This window comes from Adiantum capillus-veneris, chromosome 21, assembly GCF_014529385.1.
Source record: "Adiantum capillus-veneris isolate H3 chromosome 21, ASM1452938v2, whole genome shotgun sequence".
NCBI lineage: Eukaryota > Viridiplantae > Streptophyta > Polypodiopsida > Polypodiales > Pteridaceae > Adiantum > Adiantum capillus-veneris.
In genome coordinates this window covers 61,600,851-61,620,404 of record NC_140951.1, presented here as the reverse complement: position 1 = coordinate 61,620,404, position 19,554 = coordinate 61,600,851, and the positions used below count along the sequence as shown (strand labels likewise).

General features: G+C 44.7%; 1 protein-coding gene across 1 annotated transcript in view; it reads left to right on the top strand.

The window, feature by feature from the left end:
- The first annotated feature begins 466 nt into the window (after window positions 1-466).
- The window catches only part of LOC147431040 (uncharacterized), a 30,755-nt gene continuing 11,667 nt past the window's right edge, over window positions 467-19,554 (top strand). Inside the window, exons 1-5 of the mRNA XM_086493613.1 lie at window positions 467-952; window positions 1,567-2,072; window positions 2,283-2,355; window positions 2,690-2,770; window positions 2,847-2,910. Coding sequence (XP_086349739.1) covers window positions 851-952; window positions 1,567-2,072; window positions 2,283-2,355; window positions 2,690-2,770; window positions 2,847-2,910 — 826 coding nt within the window. The 5' untranslated portion in view covers window positions 467-850. The remainder of the gene's footprint in view (window positions 953-1,566; window positions 2,073-2,282; window positions 2,356-2,689; window positions 2,771-2,846; window positions 2,911-19,554) is intronic.

Sequence of the window (19,554 nt, the reverse complement as noted above, 5' to 3'; positions counted from 1 at the left end):
CATTTTTCCCCTCTTTAGGAGGTTTTCCCCCGTGCATTATATATACGCCCATCACTCTAGGGCTATCTATCTTTCCATTGCACACTAAGTAATACACTCTCTATTGTGTGCCTTCAACTTCCTTCGTCTTTTCCAAGCCGTGTGCGTTTCTTTGCAACCCTAATTCCAACAGACCATCATCCATAGAACCTATATCATAAACCCGGTCTTACATTATAACGACACACAACATTCCAAATGCCCTTTGCAACAAGCTTGGCATTGTTCATATGCTGAAAATATGAGAGGATTATCATATGCGGCTATTGTAAGTGGTACCTTGCATGAGAAAGCGCAATCAAGCATTCATGTCTCCTACCTAGCCTTAGTAAAACTATATTCAGCAGTAAGTCAAATGGTCATGCCATGTATGCCTTAGAAAAAGAAAACCTTTGCATTGTCATTCTAGGACAGGTTTAACCACCATAGAATCTGATCGACCATTTTTGGCCTCTTCTGCATTAGTGCATTTTAAGTGTCCAGGATACTGTTCCATGCGAGCGGCGATGGCGAAAACCCTAGCAGGTCCTACGAGAGTGAGCTATGGATGTTGAGCCGTTTCTGTGCGCAACTTGTGTGTGTATGTGTGTGTGCGCGCGCGCCCTCTTATGATCACCAGCAGTGCGGCAGAACACAGCAGATGCTCCTTACCAACCTGAACTTCATTTCATCCGATCTCTCACTGCTTGCGGCAATTTCTATATCAAGACCAAGCGACGGCTTGCACAGGTGGCTGTGTAAGAGCTTGAGCTCACATCTTCAAGGATGACGTTTCGCAGAACCATAGCTCTGAGGTAGATCTACAGCTATCATGGGGTGGAAAGGCAAGCTGGCGAATAAAGTGGGGCATTACCTCTCTCAGTCTCTGGAATTTCCTCTCAAACATCTGTACACATATCCATCTCCGTCCAGGGTAAATTACTCACTTGCAGATTGTTCTGGCAGAGTTGATCCATATAGCTTAACATCTGCTGATGCTGTTTGGGCCATAATTTGCATTTTGTTGCACTAGCTAAGAATATGCAGAGCTATCTATACAACATAACATGCACGTTGTGCACTTGTTTGATTGGTTATTGCTTGCAAGCAAGCCTTTTGAGAGAGAGTTAAGCATCCGCATATATTATTTGTATGGTGGAACATGCAAATTGTTGCACTTGTTTGATTATTTTTTAATCAGAATTTTCTGGAGTTTATTCCAACTGTGCCACTATCTTATTAGTTGCAATCCACTTATCTTGTTGTGTTGTTGCCCTTGTTTGATTATTTTTTTATCAGAATTTCCTGGAGTTTATTCCAACTCTGCCACTATCTTATAGTTGCAGTCCACTTATTTTGTTGTGTTTTGGGCAATTCATGTGGAGGCTGAAGGAGCATGGAATTGAAGAGTACTTACCGATGTGACTTTGTGACTGTGTGTATGTGTAATTGTGTACTATTAATTGAAAGAGATCACCTTTCCAAATGGAAAAGTACTTACTGATGTGACTGTGTGTGTGTGTGTGTGTGTGTTGTGTGTGCTATCAGTCGCAAGAGAGTACCTCAGTCGAAGAGGGCTTTCGAGAGTTTCAGCAACGCTCAGGAACCAGCATTGAGACTCCTGGAGGTATAGAAGATGAATATGGACCAGATACAACATCGTTGACTGCATTTCTTTTATCTCTCTTGTCAAGTTCCGATAACAGCTCAAGGAGGGGTAGTGATAGCGCTGAGGAGTCAGACACAGAGCAAGATGGCAGTGCAGGGTCACTGGGTCACAATAAGGCAAACGATGATGCCGGTAACAACAAAATCATGGGGTTTGGCAGTGAAGGCTCAGAAAGACGAGTGCACCCTTTAGAAGTAAGCGAGGTTGTTTCGAATTCCTTCAAAAGCAGATTGCAAGCAGCATCACATCAAGCAGCCACAAGTGCATCTCCAAGGCTTCCCCCAATGTCTGAAGACTCTTTGCTTTTGTCCGAAAGTTTCAGGGCGTTGCTATATTCAGCAATGCCAATTATTGTCAAGGACAGGCATTGGATTTTACTCTACAGGTATTTTTCTTCAAACACCAACTTTTATAACTACCATCTATAACAAAGCTTCTCGACTACATCTTGGTTAGTGCTTCGTAAACTTGGGATTTTTATAATTTTAATTCCAGTTGTGCTGCAAGGTATTTATGGTGGGTCCAAGAATTTCCTCTTTCATCTGAAGTTGAGTATGATCCGCTCATATCTTTTTACATTGTATATGAAGGGCAGCACAGCGAAACATGGAATTTCACTACGGACATTGTACCGGAAGAGTGCTGCTCTTCCTGACCCCTTTTTGTTGGTATGATATTTTCTACTGCTATCTTAACTTTCTGGTTGCATGCTGTGAGGTACGCAGATAGTGTACATTTTTATTTTCTGCAGCTGTGCCAGTCATTAAGAACCCTTTTTGAGAAGGACGGGGTGCTATGAAGGTGTTGTTGCAATTATCGAATATTTGAATATTTCTTTGAGGATTTGTTCTTTTAAAGTGCGCACTTAGATTCAAATTATTCTATGTTTTCATGGTTGGCATGTTGTATGAGTTTGTCAAGTTTAGATGTATTGCACCATTAATGACATCTTTGTTTCCAGCTTAGTTGACCAGGATTGCACTTACTTTGAATGGAATCCAGGTTGTGGGAGATGTTCGTGGAGCTACCTTTGGCGGGCTTTTGACAACACCTTTGAAGCCAACAACTAAACGGAAGTATCTGGCAAGTTTTTTGTGTTTGGATTTCTTGAATTGCTTACTTTAAAGCTTTTCCAGCTAGTGATTCAACATTTATGCAGGGAACCAATGAGATGTTTGTATTCACTAATGCTAATGGCAATCCAAGGATTTTCAAGGCTACAGGTAAGAGGAGGTATCATTGTTAGGGCTAATCTCAGAAGGATGTTCTAGTGTTTTTGGTTATGTGTTTCAGATGTTTAACATTCATTGTGAGATGTTTGAACTCTTCTTTGTTGTTATGTTTCGATTGCTACATTGCTTGTCTGCAGATTCACGTTGCAAGTTCTCCTTAGATGATGAAATTTATCTTTCTTTCTTGTAATGTTATCAACGGGAAGAGTTGCGACTTTTCATTAAAACCAACAACCTTTTGTAGTTCAGACTAAAGGAACAATATATACTTTTGTGTCATTTTATCAGTGCAAAATGCAATTTTTTTTCGATAGGTAGGTTGAAACTTATGTAACATCACCGATTTAATGAATTTATTGGGAAAACGCATGGATGTTTGGTTAGAAGGTTAAGTCTGTGCACAAGAGAGTGGATTTGAGTTTTTGTAAAGCTAAATAAACTCTTCTATTCCTTATTATTGCCATGTAACTTTGGAGGATGTATAACTCTAACAAGATTTTAACAAATTCCTAGGGCAACTTATGTTTGGGTGATTAGCTATTTTTAAGGAAGATCGTCTGAGACTTTTATATAGTACATGAATGAAGCTTTCGGTCATGTAGTTGTATGGTAAGATTGGCCTTGTATATGTATTTTAGTTCAGTGTCGTCTATCTTTATTGTCTTGGACTTTTGTTAGTCAATTAACCTGTTTTTGGTCCAAGTGTCCCTTTTTTAGTTGAGGTGGCACATTTATTAGCTTGATGCCCACTCTTGCCTCAAACCTGGTCGCCGCGCCCTATACTGCACAGAGACAAAACACTGAGAGAGAGAGAGAGAGAGAGAGAGAGAGAGAGAGAGAGAGAGAGAGAGAGAGAGACACCCAAGAGTACTAACTCAATAACTTAAGAGGTTGCTCATACAAGTCGATAATGAAAATGAGAGGATAGCGAGGATGGCTTAGAGATCCTACTTATTTTTTTGCATTGTCTAAGTGGGATCTTCAAGCCAAAACGCCTGGGGTGCTAGATGCCGGGGTACTGCGACGACGACGACGACGACTACGAGGGGTACTTGTATTGCGGTGCTGCTGAGGTACTAATGGGTATTGTTGTAGATGCTTGGTACTGCAACGACGATGACGACAACGAGGATGTGGGCTGATCTGCTATCGTTAGGGACGGCGATGGGTTGAAAACTGAAATCGCTGAAGAGCCTATGGGCTGAAAACTGAAAACGCTGAGGGTATTGGGACGAGGACTGCAATCGCGACGAGGATTGGGCTGAATGCTGAAAACGCTGCCCTAGCTGGTGCCAAAATGCTGGTGCTTCTGGAGAGGCTGTCACTGCTCCTCTGCCTTCTACTAGTGCACAAAGGGCTTCTTTTATAGGTCTTTTAGCCATTTGCCCTACCTACTTTTAATAAATGTCATGGACTTAAGTGATTGTTCATATGCCTATATGCTTAAGTGACATAACTGTTGCAAGTGAGGGTATGCAACCATGACTTGCCTGGACATGCTCGTCATGCTGGAGCCTCACCAAGTGCCAGGCTAGGTCCTATGCTAACTATGAGTGGCAGAAGCTTGTCGACGTGGTGCAAGTGCAGTGTGCACGTGACATGTTGCCAAGAGCATCAGTGAATCGCTCCCCTTGCAAAGCCGATGCCCATTACAGGTATTTTGTAGCAGTGCGTTTCAAACCGCTCCTGCGTTGAGAGACCAAGATCGGCCAGCCTGCCTGCATTTCAAACCGCTCGTGTTGAGAGACCAAGATGACCCAACCAACACGTGTCGAGGGATGATCAATAGATGCCGATCTGGCTTGTGTTTCAGGATGCTACAAAAAACGCAGGGGGGGGGGAGGAGCGTCGATAATGCTGCTCCTCTCTAATTCCTCTTCTTTGCGTCGTTTCTCTCCCGTGATCAAAGAGCACGTAGCTCTGATACCATTTCAAAGTCGACGATGCGGAAGCGTAGAGAGAGAGAGAGAGAGAGAGAGAGAGAGAGAGAGAGAGAGAGAGAGAGAGAGAGAGAGAGAGAGAGAGAGAGAGAGAGAGAGAGAGAGAGAGAGAGTCTCTTGAACCAACCAACCTTGGCAATGAATAAGTGATGTACAATACAATGGGGGTTGAGGGTTGCTTATATATATTATACCAACCTCAGTAAATTGGCCTACTGTCACGAGGATGTGGCAACTATTAACTATGTCTCGAGGATGTGGCAAGTGCTAACTTTAGTTGTTGGTTTCTTTCCAATGATTTTTGTTTTATTTTTGAGACCCTCTTTTTGAAGTTGCAAATGGTTCGACACTGTATGGCCAACGTGAACGGTAGTTTCACCGGCAGACGGGAAGTTGGTCGACACTGGAATTCGTAGTAAGAGGATGTCTAGGCTCAGTTCAAGATCAAGTAGGTCCCCTTGTCGCACTTAGCAAGTTGGTGGATACTAGGAAGTGAACTCAATAAAGGCATAGTGCCAAGGTGGAATCACCAAGGGAAAATACCCAACAGCTGGGCCACATTGCATTTTTGGATGCGGTCCCAGTGGGGATAGAAGGTAAGAAGACCGGTGGGAGCCCAACGGAAGCATCTCCTAAAATTTAGGGAATTGCTCTTTTGGGCCACGAAATCTGTTAGCGTCATTACCTCCGGAATGACAAGGGAAACATTTTAGAACTCTACTGCAAAGTCAATCGGGCAACCAATCGGGAGATTTTTAAGCGAGAAGCCCAAAGCGGGAAATCGCTTATAAATGTGCCAAGTGGCACACTGTGGTGCACTTTCCTCATGCAGAAGAAGGTAGCGCTGAATTTTAAGCCGAGAGAGCTCATTTGAGAGATTTTGTCACGGGTTAAAGAGCTATTGCTGCAAGCTTTCCCTCTCATGTACAATGTGGTGCAAGACGTCATGTCCTGCACACCTCACACTGCTCTCTCTCTTCCCTACGTGCAGTAATGTGATGCCCCACAAGAGGGCTCTTCATTTGACTCATGTGCAACTGTGAGGTCTATACGTTTTTGCGGAGGCAAGAGCCTCTCTGAGCAGGAATAGGAGTAGCTAACTGCTGCTCCAAAAGCAGGCACCGATGTGGGTGATAACCTCACTGTACATGTGCGTTTTCAACGCTAACTATGCGTTGAATTTGGATTGTTTTTCAGCCATACAAATATCAGAACCATTGGGAACAGTGCCCCAATGTTAAGAGGACAATTCAGGGACTGTTTAGGACTGAAAACAGGTCAAAAACCAGTAAATATAGAGTGCTGAATTTACTGTTTTTGGGCAGAAATCAGAGGGTTTATGTCAATGGAAGTGAGTTCCAGCAGGGGAATTGGTTTTAGGCACGTTTTGGGGTTGTTATGCTACCGAAATTTTTCCAGACCAGGTGGTATCTAGCTGGATACATGTAAAGAATCCCAGGACTCTTCTTGCAAGCTACCCTCTTAAAGAATAAAGAAATACCGAAAGGGACGCCAATATTGGGGCCTACAGGTTGTCGGCGTTTACTCGGAGCGTTCTAGCTATCTAGCCGTGTGTGTTTTAATTGTTAATCCCCGTTGCAGGTTACCTTTGCAAGTTCTCTGTGTGTGTGTCTAAAGTAAAGACTTTCGAGTGAAAGCCAAAGCCTACCGCCCCACGGACCGCTTTCAAGGTTCCATTGCTGGGACATAAATTACTTTTTGCTCAAGAAGTGAGCCTTGGTTGTTTTGTGTAACGACACAGAGTACAGAAACGCGGGATTACGCTATGACCGACGAAGGGAAGGGCATTATGGAAGACGGTTCCTCTTCGAAGGACAAACAAGAAATTCCAATGGTGTTCGAGATTGGCGAGTTCACGGCCACGACTGTCTGTACCTCCTGTTGATGTGAATGTGTAACAGATTTGGACACTCCAAGTCAAGAATCAATCGCGACAGCACCAAACAACCACTTCAAAACAATTCACAGATCACAATAGATTTGCACTGGCACGGCGGAGTTCCGTGCCTAGAGATATTGGCCCCAAAGATTGGCGCCCCTTCGGTATTTCTTTATGTATTAAATCAATGTCAAAGTACAAAGAGCGGTTAGGGTTTCACTCTCAGACTCTGCGCCAGATGCTCTGAGAAGTGAGGCCCTCACCGCGTATATAAAGATTACAAGGGATGCCCAAAAGCAGAGCCCCAAAAAGCTTCCACTTCAAAAGCAATCTCTCTCTCAAGAGAGAGAGCCATTAATAAAGCAAATCAACTCCCTCTCTCTCTCCAATTCCTTGTGTAGCCAAAAGCTGCAATTGCGTTGCCCATCATGCTGTTTTTCAACTTCCGCAAATTCCGTACACTGCACGTGGCAATAGCGCCTGCTTTTAAGATTTCCAGCCACCGTAGGGTTTCAGCCAGCAGTTAGGGTTAGGGTTTTGAGAAATTAGGGTTTTTGTAAAATTAGGGTTTTTGGCAGAAATTAGGGTTTGCAGGATTTTTAGAGTTTCTGGCAGAAATTAGGGTTTATGTTGTCGATAGCCACGTCATCACTTTGTGACATACCCCCCTCTTGAAAGCATTGTAATCGACCGCGATTACGCTTGCAAAACCGACAGAAGCCATAAACCATCTTGGCAGACACTGACTGTTAGTACCTACGTACTAGGAACACACATCTAGCACATGTACTAACTCGACAGTCACATCACTCGACATCACAGGACATCACTAGACATCACAGGACATCACATGACATTCAACATTCATTCGGATCTTAGACCATGATTTATCGGCAATGTAGCTAGCAATCGCATCTAGATCCAATCGGGACCTCATCGATGTTCGATTGTCTAACCCCTATTGCAACCATGTCTATTCGAGATCAATCATACCAAAATGCTGTAGTCATTTCGTCTATCAGTTCCTGCACTTAAAAAGTCAAGAACAAATTAGTATCATTATCAGGAATTCCATTTCATTAAAGTCATACAACAGAATATTGTCAGCTTTCAGTATCCCTGAAGCTCAAAGAGACATCAGTGACTCTAGTATCTAAATCAAGGCATCTTTTGACAAAGGAACGGAGTGACTCCCCTCTTATGCATCCCAGTGCACCAGATCTTCGGCCAAGCTGAATTATGGGTTCCGTTTGGAATAGACTATGCTAAACCAAAAGCATCGAGGTAAAGTTTCACAATTTGAGGAGTATCTGCTAGGTGGTCCTCCTCCATCCACTTCGCATCCAATGCAGGATAGTTCTTGAACTTATCCAAGAACCGCCTTCAGACTTTACCTTTATTCTTCGTATCCTTATGTGCCAAAATCTGTTCAGGAACAAGGATCTCCTCATTTTCTTCCACTTCTGGTTGCTCATCAGGCTCTCCATCATCAGACACATCACCCTTAAAAGGTTTCAAGAGACTCACATGGAATGCATTGTGAATCCTCCAAGTATCTGGCAGTTTCAATCGGAAGGAGACATCATTTATCTGTTCAGTGATTTGGAAAGGTCCGTAGTATCGCATACTAAGCTTTGGAAAAAGCCTCTCCTTTCCCTTTTTCTTTCTTAGGCGTGCCTTCTCAAAACGTAAGAGCACCCAATCATCCTCCTTCAATTCCAAGTCGCGACGATAGCGATCCGCTACCTTTTTCTGTCATTCTTGAGACTTCTGCAAAGTCTCGCAAACCTTGGTAAAAGCTGTATCCAAATCTCGCGTATATTTATCCGCTTCAAAGATCTTATCTTTTGTGCTTAGAAAGGGTGGAACCTTTGCAGCACCTTCAACAATCTCAAATGGCGTCTTCCCCGTCGAAGAGTGTATCGTGTTATTGTTGGCAAATTCCACCAAAGGTAAGTACTTTTCCCATTGAGTCTTCTGATATAAGACTTTAATAAATCTAGAACCACTGAATTTGCAATCTCAGATTGCCCACCAGTCTGCTGGTGGAACGATGACGAGAACTGCAACCGCGTGCCGATGTTCTCCCAAATTGCCTTCCAAAACAAACTCGTAAAATCTGGGGTTTCTGTCGGAGACAATCGTCTCAGGCATGCCATGTAATCTGGAGATCTGGGCCACAAACAGTCTCACTAAGTGATCCGGCTTGATTGTTTTCTTCACTGGAATGAAATGAGCGTGTTTGCTAAATCTGTCAATAACAGTCCAGATACCATCGTGACCACTTTGTGTTTTCGGGAGATCAAAAATGAAATCCATTGCAATACTTTCCCAGGGGCGGGTGGGTATGGGTAAAGGCTGTAACAATCCCTGTGCCTTATGCCTGTCAAACTTGACCTTCTTGCATACTAAGCAACTGCGCACAAACTCTTTTTGAGTCTCGGCCAAAAGAAGTATCTCTCTACCCCCTTCATGGTGGTGCCGTGGTCTCCCGTAAAAGGTGGACAGTGGCATTCGGTCATAATCTTTTCCCTCAACGGCTGTGTAACGCACAACATAGTCTTTCTCATCAAGTAGCCTTCCCGAATGGAGTATCTTGCTAGTGTCTCCCCATCCCGTATGCGTGTGAAAATATCTGCAAAATCTGATAACCGCCAAAAGCTCTTTCTCATAAATCTGTGCTGTCATCTCTGGCCTAGAGAACAATCGGCGCTCGTACGCAATGACATGGCCTTCTTGCATCAAGACCGCACCTAGACTACGACCACAAGCATCACAATATACTTCGAATGACTTTTGCAAATTTGGCAAAGTCAAAATTGGTCCCGTAGTCAATTTCTCTTTGAAAGTTTGAAAAGCAGTCACCTCTGTGGATCTCCACGAGAAAGGAACTCTTTTCTGTGTCAAGATATGCAAAAGGGAAGCAACCTTTGCAAACTTTCGTGTGAACCGCCTGTAGTACGAACACAGTCCCAAGAAGCTTCTAACTTCATGGACATTCTTCAAATCGGGCCAATCACATATAGTCTCTATCTTGGCCGGATCCATTTGCACTCCTGCTGCTGCTGACACAATGTGTCCCAAAAAGTGAATCTCTGGTAGGAAAAATTCACTTTTCTTTGCATTAATCACTAACTGGTGATCTTGTAATGCTTGAAAGACTTGAAGCAGATGATCTCTGTGTTCTGCCTCATTCTTGGAGAAAACAATGATGTCGCCAAAGAAATTGCCAACAAATAGCTTGTATTGTCGAAAAATCCTGTCCATCATCCGGTTAAATGTCGCAGGAGCATTGGTTAAGCCAAAAGGTATCACCAAAAACTCAAATAACCCAAAAGTCGTTCGAAAGGCTTGTCTTGTAGACGTCTCCCGTCGCGATTCGGATCTAATGATATCCACTCTTCAATGAAACCGGCCTGTTCAATCCAAAAAGGGCGGTAGACTTTACTTTAAACCTTGATTTAGCTTTCACCCATTATTAGTCGTCTATTTTACCTGAACTTTCAAGACACAACAAAGGGGAGAGGGATACAGGTTGCTAGATTGCACCTGTATGAGTAGACGGACACCAGATTGGCCCCTAACTTAGGCGTCCCTTTCGGTATTTCTTTATTGTTCAAAAGAGGGAATAAACGCTGAGGTTCCCTACAAGCTGCCCCGCACAAACTCGGCTGAATTTCCACTGTTCCAGCCCGATTTCGGCAGCATAACTGTACTAGAACCCTTCACAGTCAATATTCCCACGCATTAAATGACTTTCCCGACGCATACGGGCACTTTGCAAAACCTGGCGAGAATCTGTAGCACGCTGAATTCTCTGTTTTCAGCCCTGAAAATGCGCCAGATCACCTGTACAGCGGTCCCCTTGCGTCCCCGAACGTCCTGGGGGTATTAGGGTCCGCTTAGGGCCAAAACCCTAAACCTGCAAAAATACACAGCAGGCTGTAATTTACTGTTTCAGGCTCCGTTTCGCGTGCCGGTCGCATCCGTAGCAAGTCCTCGAGCTCCCGCACCTGTAGGGCTACTTGCCCTTTGAATCGGACGAGATTTCTGGCGTGAAACCTCTCCGAATTCACCTGTACCTGCGGGGGGATTAGCCGCTAGCTAATCCAGTACCTGTGCAAGAGGCTCTTGCCTCGGCAATCGCGCATGAACCCACACAACTGTACATTGGTCAAATGAAGAGCCCACTAAAGGGGCATAACATACTGCCAAAGGGGAGAGAGAGGGCAGTGCGTAGCGTGCAGGGCATCACTCCTGGCACCTCACTGTGCATAAGAGGGAAAGCAAGCACTCCATAGCTCTTAACCTGTGACAAAACTGAAAATGAGCCTCTCCCAGCTTAAAATTCAGCGCCACTTCTTGTTGCATGAGGCAAGTGCACCAGAAGGTGCCACTTGGCACATTTATAAGCATTTTCCCGTTTCGGGGTTGCCGTCTAAAAATATCCCAACCGGTTGCCCAATTGACTTCACGGCAGAGTAAGAAAATGTTCCCCTTGTCATTTCGGAGGTAATGACGTCAACACATTTTCAGGTCCCAAAATAGCAGTTCCCTAAATTTTAGGAGATGCTGCCATTGTATCTTTCTAGGTCATCCGACCCTCTTTGTACACTGCGGCCACATCCAGAACTGAAATGTAGCCACTGTAGCAAAGGATTCCACTTTGGCTAGTCAATGACCCCACTTGGCTAACCATAGTCCTTGTCCAACCTTAGTGCTCTCTTGCCCTCAGGCCTGGACTCCCTCTGGACAGTTCCACACTAGCTATGCAATGCAGGGCAGTTAGATTTCCCGAGGGGTGTTTCCAAAAAGTGAAAGTAAATAGATAATAAGAAAGAAATCAACAAAAAGGATAGATAGTAGTCACACGCTGGTGACATACCCCCCTCTTGAAATCTCAAACGTCCTCGGTTGCATCTATGTCGTACATGCTTACTGTCAACACTAATGTATTCAACACCTGTCGACACATATACGACACATACATGCTCATTGTCAACCACGACTCATGTATTGCTTGCGTGTGAACCCTGTCCCAATGACATAGTGGTAGCTGCGCACTCTGCCATTGCTTTGAGTCACTAACTTTCCAATGACAAAATGGTAGCTGCACATTTTGCCACTGTCTTATAGTACACGTTGGATCCCGTAACACTTTCGAGCATACCCAAACCGACATTTTAAGAATGCAGTTACACATGTACTCTTTAATAGAAGCAATCACTGTATCCTTGACAAACTGACAAGAAATACTCACTTCTATAGCACTAACCAAACTTTTGGACATTCCATAAGAGCAATTGCCAAATTGACAATCTGTATAGCTTTAACATTCATGTAACAGGTATTTGATTTGAGCTCACTTTAAATACCTTGTACATCATTTGTTTCAGAAGCCATTGTCACACTGACAATCCATGTAGCTTTGAAACTCAAGGGGTCAAGGTAGGTTGCAAACCGAAGGCTTCAAGGTAAAGTGATAACACAGTTGGTGACTCTGCAAGTTCACCTTCTTCCATCCACTTAGCATCCATTGGTGGATAGTTTCTGAACTTTACCAAGTAACGCCTAGCAATCTTGCCTTTCACTTTCCTTTCTTTGTGTGCCAAAATCTGTTCAGGGACCAAGATCTCGTCAAGTTCCTTGACTTCTGGCTGATCTTCAGCTGGCATATCTTCTGGCACATCACCCAGATAGGGTCTGAGAAGACTCACATGAAACGCATTGTGAATCTTCCAACTGTCAGGCAATTTCAGCCTATATGCAACATCACTGATTATGTCGCATACTTGAAAAGGCCCATAGTAACGCATGTTGAGCTTTGGAAACAGTCTTTCCTTGCCCTTCATCTTCTTTAACCTTGCCTTTTCAAAGCGTAAAAGCACCCAATCACCAAGTGAATATACCACTTCACGACGGTGACGATCAACTGCTTTCTTTTGCTTTGCCTGAGTCCTTTCTAAGGCCACTTTGACCTTCTTGTACATTTCATCCATGTCCTGAACATACTTATCTGCTTCAAATATCTTGTCCTTTGTATGCAGTATGGGAGGAACTTTCTTGCCACCTTCAACTATCTCAAAGGGTGCCTTGCCAGTTGATGAATGCACTGTATTATTGTATGCATACTCCACCAATGGCAAATACTGCTCCCACTTTCCTTTATGCTCTGACACATAGCACTTCAGCATATCTAGGACAGTAGAATTTGCCTCTTCTGACTGCCCATCTGTTTAAGGATGAAATGACGAAGAGAATTTGAGCGTGGTGTCCATATTCTCAAACAAACCTCTCCAGAACAAACTTGTCATGTGTGTGTTGCATTGGGGAGCATATGTTAGTACCTAGTTCTACACCCACTGTTGGGCACTGACGACGTTAGTGGGGATGTCGTGGTATTTGGTCGATACTATGCATGATGGAGCTAATGGTTATATTGTCTTGTGGGTGACTACCATGGGTCTATACCTTGCACTTTCCTTCAAGGGTGAATCTGGGCTTATCCTGGATTCATCTAGGTATATATATCGAGTAAACAAACAATAGGGACAGACTCGCCCTTTAGTTTAATATCAAGTACAATTGTTCTGTCCTTTTCTGTAGTCAAAGTCGCTTTTCTCGTCTGTTTATCGACAGCGGCGTTGTTCTTGTGGTACCAAGGAATCCCTAAGAGAACATCACAACCCTCCAAAGGCATTATGAAGAAGTCCTCATGCCCCAAATACCTCTGACAATGCAACCGAAGTTTGCCAATGACAGGTGTAATGGCTAAGTCCCTGCTGGGTGCCGCTAGAACTGCCTCCTCAAGTGGTCCCATCCGATCGGGAGTGATCTCGAGCCGCGCCGCCAATTTCGGTGAAATGAAGTTTGCCTTGGCTCCTCCATCAAAGAAGATCAGGGCTTCTTGATCTTTCACTTTGCCCCAAGCTTGGCAAAGTTCTGTACTCTCGTCCATGGTGTTGTACCCACACAATCTGGAACCAATCCTGTTTTCATCTTGCCTTTCCGTCCACGTTCCTCAACTGCTCTCGACCTCTCAGGCCTGTCGTCGTCCTTATCATTTTGTTTTTTCTGTGCTTTTTTAGGGCACTTCGCGGAGATATGTCCATGTTCCCCACATCCAAAGCACTTCCCCTCCTTGATGAATTGAGCTCGCTCCTGAGGAGTAAGCTTGGGTCGTGCATCCTTTTTCTTTGGGTTGCTCTTTTTCTTTCTACTTTCATTCCCAGAAATCTGTTCGGCTCGTTGTGTCATGGCCTCATTTGTGGGGTAGGTCAGATTGCCAGAGTGAATGGCAAAGCCATGCTTCGCATGACTCATCATCTCCTGAATAGAAGTTGACTTCTGCTCCAAGCAGTGATCTCGGATCTCTGTAGGTAGACCCAAGGTAAACCGCTCAATCTCTTCTCTGAAGAAGATCTTCTTGAATGAAGAGGCGGGTAGAAAAGAGCTCCAGAATCTTTCACAGTAAGCATTGATTGTATCTTTCTTGGTCATCCGAAGATGGTTCCAAGTAGCTCGTATATCTCGTTCATACTCTTGCGTCAACCAAGAAGAAATAAAAGCTTCTTAAATTTCAGCCATTTAACTGGCGCAGTCTTGTTTAGAAGAAGCGTGAACCACCAAGTGCGAGCATTCCCTTTAAAGGAAGAGGCAGCTCTCCGAATCTTGGAGTGCTGTGAGTAGCGTCCTCCCGCGAAAGCGATGTCAAACTGTTGTATAAAAGACAAAGCCTTTGAAGCATCTGAGTATCCTGAAAAAGTATCAAATTTAATCGAGTGTCCACCTTCCTTAAACTCTCGGCTTGCTTTTATCTTCTAGAAAGTCATACTGGTTGGCTTTATAAAAATTCTTCTTGTTCGCATAAAAGTTTTCGTCATCGGAATCTGAGCTGTCTATAGACGAGTTCTCAGTAGAACTGTGAGTCTCTGGGCGAGATTTAGCCTTCTTTGCCTTTTTCTTGCCCTTTCCGAAGCTTTGTTTCTTGCTTCGCTTTTTACCTTTTCTGTCTACTTCGCTCGAATCTGAAGAGCCAGAAGAACTGCCAGAAGAAGAAGAAGAAGAAGAAGAAGAAGAAGAAGAAAAAGAAGAACTAGGTACTCCTTCAAATTGATCACGCTTCTTCTGTTTCTTTGCCTTGTCAAATGTCGACTGACGACCCTAATAACCAGGGAAGTTAGTGCTTTTCTTTTGCTTTTTGCCGTGCTTTTTGGCTTTCTTTTGCACGTCAAAAAGCTGAGCAATCCGTGCATCAACCACCTCTTGTAATTCCTTCTCTAAATATTGTTTGTAATCAGAAGGTTTCTCTAGAGCGGGTTTCAAGGGTGGTGTAGTGGTTTTCTGCCACTGCGCATGCACTTCTTGAAAAGAAGTCTCGCTCATATATTTTGCCAATTTCGGATCCTTGGTAAAACTGAGCATCTTCTTTGTTGCATCGCCGATCAATTGACGACGCTTCATCTATATTTGCTCCTCCTGAGTAGGCCGAGGCGGGCCATACTCTCTGCCGGAATCTTCGCTGTGATCCCTGTCCGCATCTCCAGATGCAGAGGGAGTCGACTGATCCTTGCATGAGGAAAAAAAAGATTGGGGATCGGATTTCTCGTAGAAGAGAAATTGGCCATGCTCTGATACCACTGTAACAGACTTGGACACTCCAAGTCAAGAATCAATCGCGACAGCACCAAATAACCACTTCAAAACAATTCACAGATCACAATAGATTTGCACTGGCCCCACGGAGTTCCGTGCCTAGAGATATTTGCCCCAAAGACTGGCGCCCCTTTCGGTATTTCTTTATGTATCAAATCAATGTCAAAGTACAAAGAGCAGTTAGGGTTTCACTCTCAAACTCTGGGTCCAGATGCTATGAGAAGTGAGGCCCTCACCGCGTATATAAAGATTACAAGGGGTGCCCAAAAGCAGAGCCCCAAAAAGCTTCCAGTTCAAAAGCAATCTCTCTCTCTCTCTCTCTCTCTCTCTCTCTCTCTCTCTCTCAAGAGAGAGCCAATAATAAAGCAAATCAACTCTCTCTCTCTCTCTCTCTCTCTCTCTCTCTCTCCAATTCCTTGCGTAGCCAAAGTTGCAATTGCATCGCCCATCATTCTTTTTTTTAGCTTCCGCAAATTCCGGAAATTCCGTACACTGTTGCCACGTGGCAATAGCACCTGCTTTTAGGGTTTCCAGCCACTGTAGGGTTTCAGCCAGCAGTTAGGGTTAGGGTTTCGAGAAATTAGGGTTTTTGCAAAATTAGGTTTTTGGCAAAAATTAGGGTTTGCAAGATTTTTAGGGTTTTTGGCAGAAATTAGGGTTTTTGCTGTTGGTAGCCACGTCATCACTTTGTGCCAGAATGTTCCTTCAGTACAAGGCTTTATGATTGGGCAACTTGAGGATGATGCGTTCAGAACTCGGTTAGTTGCCGCGGTGAATATGTTTTTGCAACTGGTGCAGAACCCAAGGTTTATGGAGTTCTTGCAAGCGTCACTAGTGCCACAACAAAATAGGTAACCTACACCGCGAACATAGCTTGTTGAGGCTCAAGCCCAAGTACTTCATGCGTCTCAGCAGGATAGGGAACACTCGCATGTTGCGCAGTCAGGGGCTCCAAAACAGGTTCCTCTTGTCCTGAACATGTGGTTAGGACGCCTATTCCACAGGCTATGCCAATTCAGTCCGCCCTCTGCTGTCTTGAATGGACAAGGAACTGATTACCAAGCGATGCATCAAGTTTTTCCACCGCCCATGGTATATCCTTGGTATTTTGGGGGTGGATCTATGTTCGTGAGTACGGCTGGTCATGCGCTCGGAAGCAAGCCGTACATGCCAAGAACATTGTTTGGGGGTATGAAAGGCATGATGCCAAACCCCATGCATCGACATGCAGCGAGGTTTTCAGAGGAACCAGGGCCTGTTTGGGGTACCCCAGGTTCAGTTTGGCATGGCAGGTTTTTCTGGACAGCAGCCAGATATGGCATCTATGACTCAAAATGTCAATGGCCAAGATGTGCCGATGATTCCTACTACAATGCCCATGTTGCAGACCATTCCTTATGACAATTTGGGGGCACTGGAAAAGCCGGAAGCTTACAAAGAAGGTGGTGCAGTTGTAAAGTTTAGCACTTTTAGCGGCTTCAAGGATAAGGCAAAGGCTCTCACTTTCCTCCAGCAGTTTGATACAGCTTATGCAAGAGGGAATTTTACAGAGGCCTGCCAGGAAAGCTGCCACTTTCTTGAAAGACAATGCGCTTACATGGTGGATGACACTGTTAATGCAAGGACAGGCACCCGCCACTTGGGTCCACTTCAAGCGAATGTTTGCATTTGCTTGGCTGTCAAAAGAATTTGAAGCCAACGTCATGACAGATTGGCACCAACTCCCGAGCAACGAGAAAGGAGGGCGACATAAGAAAAATTCAGCGAAGAAGCCCTTTGTGAAATCGGCTCCTGAAGCGTTATAGGGGTCGGAGAAGACCAACAAGGATAAGGACTTAGCCGGGATTTCTGGAGCGTAGGCAAAGAAACAGAAAAAGAAGCCTTTTGTGCGTATGTCGCTCGAGGAAAAGGTCTCAATGGCTGAAAACAAATGCTTTATATGCGAGCAGCAGGGTTGTTCTCGTCCGTCGGACAGAACGAGGCGTCCAGTGGCATCCCGTCCGGTCGATCTGTTCGGTGGCTTTTTTAGTTCGTTTGACTAGTCAACGGTCAGTATGACCATTTTGAGAATTTTTGGTTGCACTTTTTTTTGGAAGGTTTTTGGGTTGTCTTTTGGCATAGGATCCCTCCCACCTACCCTAGGATCCCCCCCCTCACCTCCCACATGCCTTGAGCCTCCTCTCTCTCTCTCTCATTGCTTTGGACCGTGATCCTTCAACCTTGGATTCCATTAGGCTCCTCTCTCTCCCTCTCTCTCTCTCTCTCTCATTGCTTTGGTCCTTCACCTTGGATTCCATTAGGCTCCTCTCTCTCTCTCTCTCTCTCATATTGCAGAGGAAGCACTTAGACTTTAGTGTCTCTCATATCTTTTTTGCCACTACTTCCACTTTTTGCACGATTGAGGCTTACAAAACGTACGTGACCGTACGAGACCACCCTGGCGAGAAGCGTGGTCACTTTGCTACCAATTGTCCACAAAGGAAAAGACCAACTGACTCAGATGATAAAGAGGACCAGAAAGGCAAGAAGCCTAAACCCATGGCAGGTTTGGTGTCAGATATGGTGGGTGACAGGTCCAATACAGTTGCCAACGAGTTATTTAGATCACGGAGTAAAGTTAGAGATCAGACGGCACTCATCTTCTTTGATCCAGGTGCCAAAGCAAACTTTATGTCACCAGGAGGTGTATTTTTCTCGTTGCCTTCCGTAAATAAGTATTAGATATATTTATTTTATTTTTACTTGTTTGTCCCAAAACCCTTGAAAAGGTGCAAGTGGACATTGCATGGCCAGTGTGAAACGGGTGTAGCCAAATGGGTTTCTCACATCGGGGATCTAGGTCGGTCAGACAGGGACTGCCCGGGCCAGTTAGCACTGAATTCTGATGAGTATGGAAGCTCGTGTGCGCCAAACTGGAATTTGGGCCACTCGTCAAGTCACTGCAACTTTATAAGTTGAAAGGGGCCAGTAAATTAACCCACATTGTAGATGTTGGTCAAATGGTAGTCTTCAATGATGGTCAGGAGACCGATAGGGACGCCATGGAAGCATCTCGTAAAATTAAGGGAACTGCTATTTTTGATCGGAAAATGTGTTCGTGTCATTAGCTCTGGAATGACAAGGGGAACATTTTATTGCTCTGCTGCCAAGTCAACTGACGCACCAGTTGAGATATTTTTAGCAGGGAAAGCCCAAACTCGGAAACTGGGCGACGTGTCAGCCTGTGAGCGATTTTGCCACTCTGGGAGGCAAAAACGAGCTGCATATCAACAAAGGGGGCGCCATTTTCAGCCTCAAGTGGATTGTAGCAGGTACAGAAGCTATGGAATGCTTACCTTGCCCTCTATGCACAGTATGGTGACGGGAGTGATGCCCCGCACGCTACATACTGCTCTCTTTCTCCCCTACGTACAGTATGTTATGCCCCACTAGTGGGCTTCTCATTTGACCTATGTACAGTTCTGGGGGGTTATGCGCGTTTGCCAAGGCAAGAGCCTTCTGAACAGGAACCGGATTAGCTAATTGCTAATCCCCCATAGGTACGCACAGTTCCATCACGAAAGATTGCGAGTTTGGAGAGTTTTCTCGCGTGAAAACTCGTCCAATTCACAGGGGAACTATCCCATTGCGTACGGGAGCCCTTGGGACACGCGTAGGCGTGTTCGCTCCACTAAAAACGATCCGAAACAGGGAATTACAGCCTGCTGTGTTTTTCTGCAGGTTTAGGGTTTCGCACCTAAATTGCAAGGGAACATCGGGGGAGCCTCGTGAGAGCCTTGGGATGCGTGTACAGGCTTTTGGGCTCTCGGCAGTGAAAAACAGAGTTTTACAGCCCGCTGAATTTCTGTGACAGCTCACCAGAAAGCTTCCAGATATCGAGGGAATCCGTCCTAGACAGGTGTTTTTGACCTACAGGGGTTTTTGCGCTGTTATGTTGTCGAAATCCGGTCGAAAACCTGCGTTTTCAGCCCTCGCCAGGTTTGGACAGCTTTGTGAAGTGATGTCTCAGATAATTGTCAGTCAAATTTATATGTGTTAGATAAAGAAAGGTCAGCATTTTGCGAGAGTTTAGTGACTGTTTTTCTGATTCATTACCGTCACAATTGCCGCCAGAGAGACTTGAGGACTAGCGGATAGATT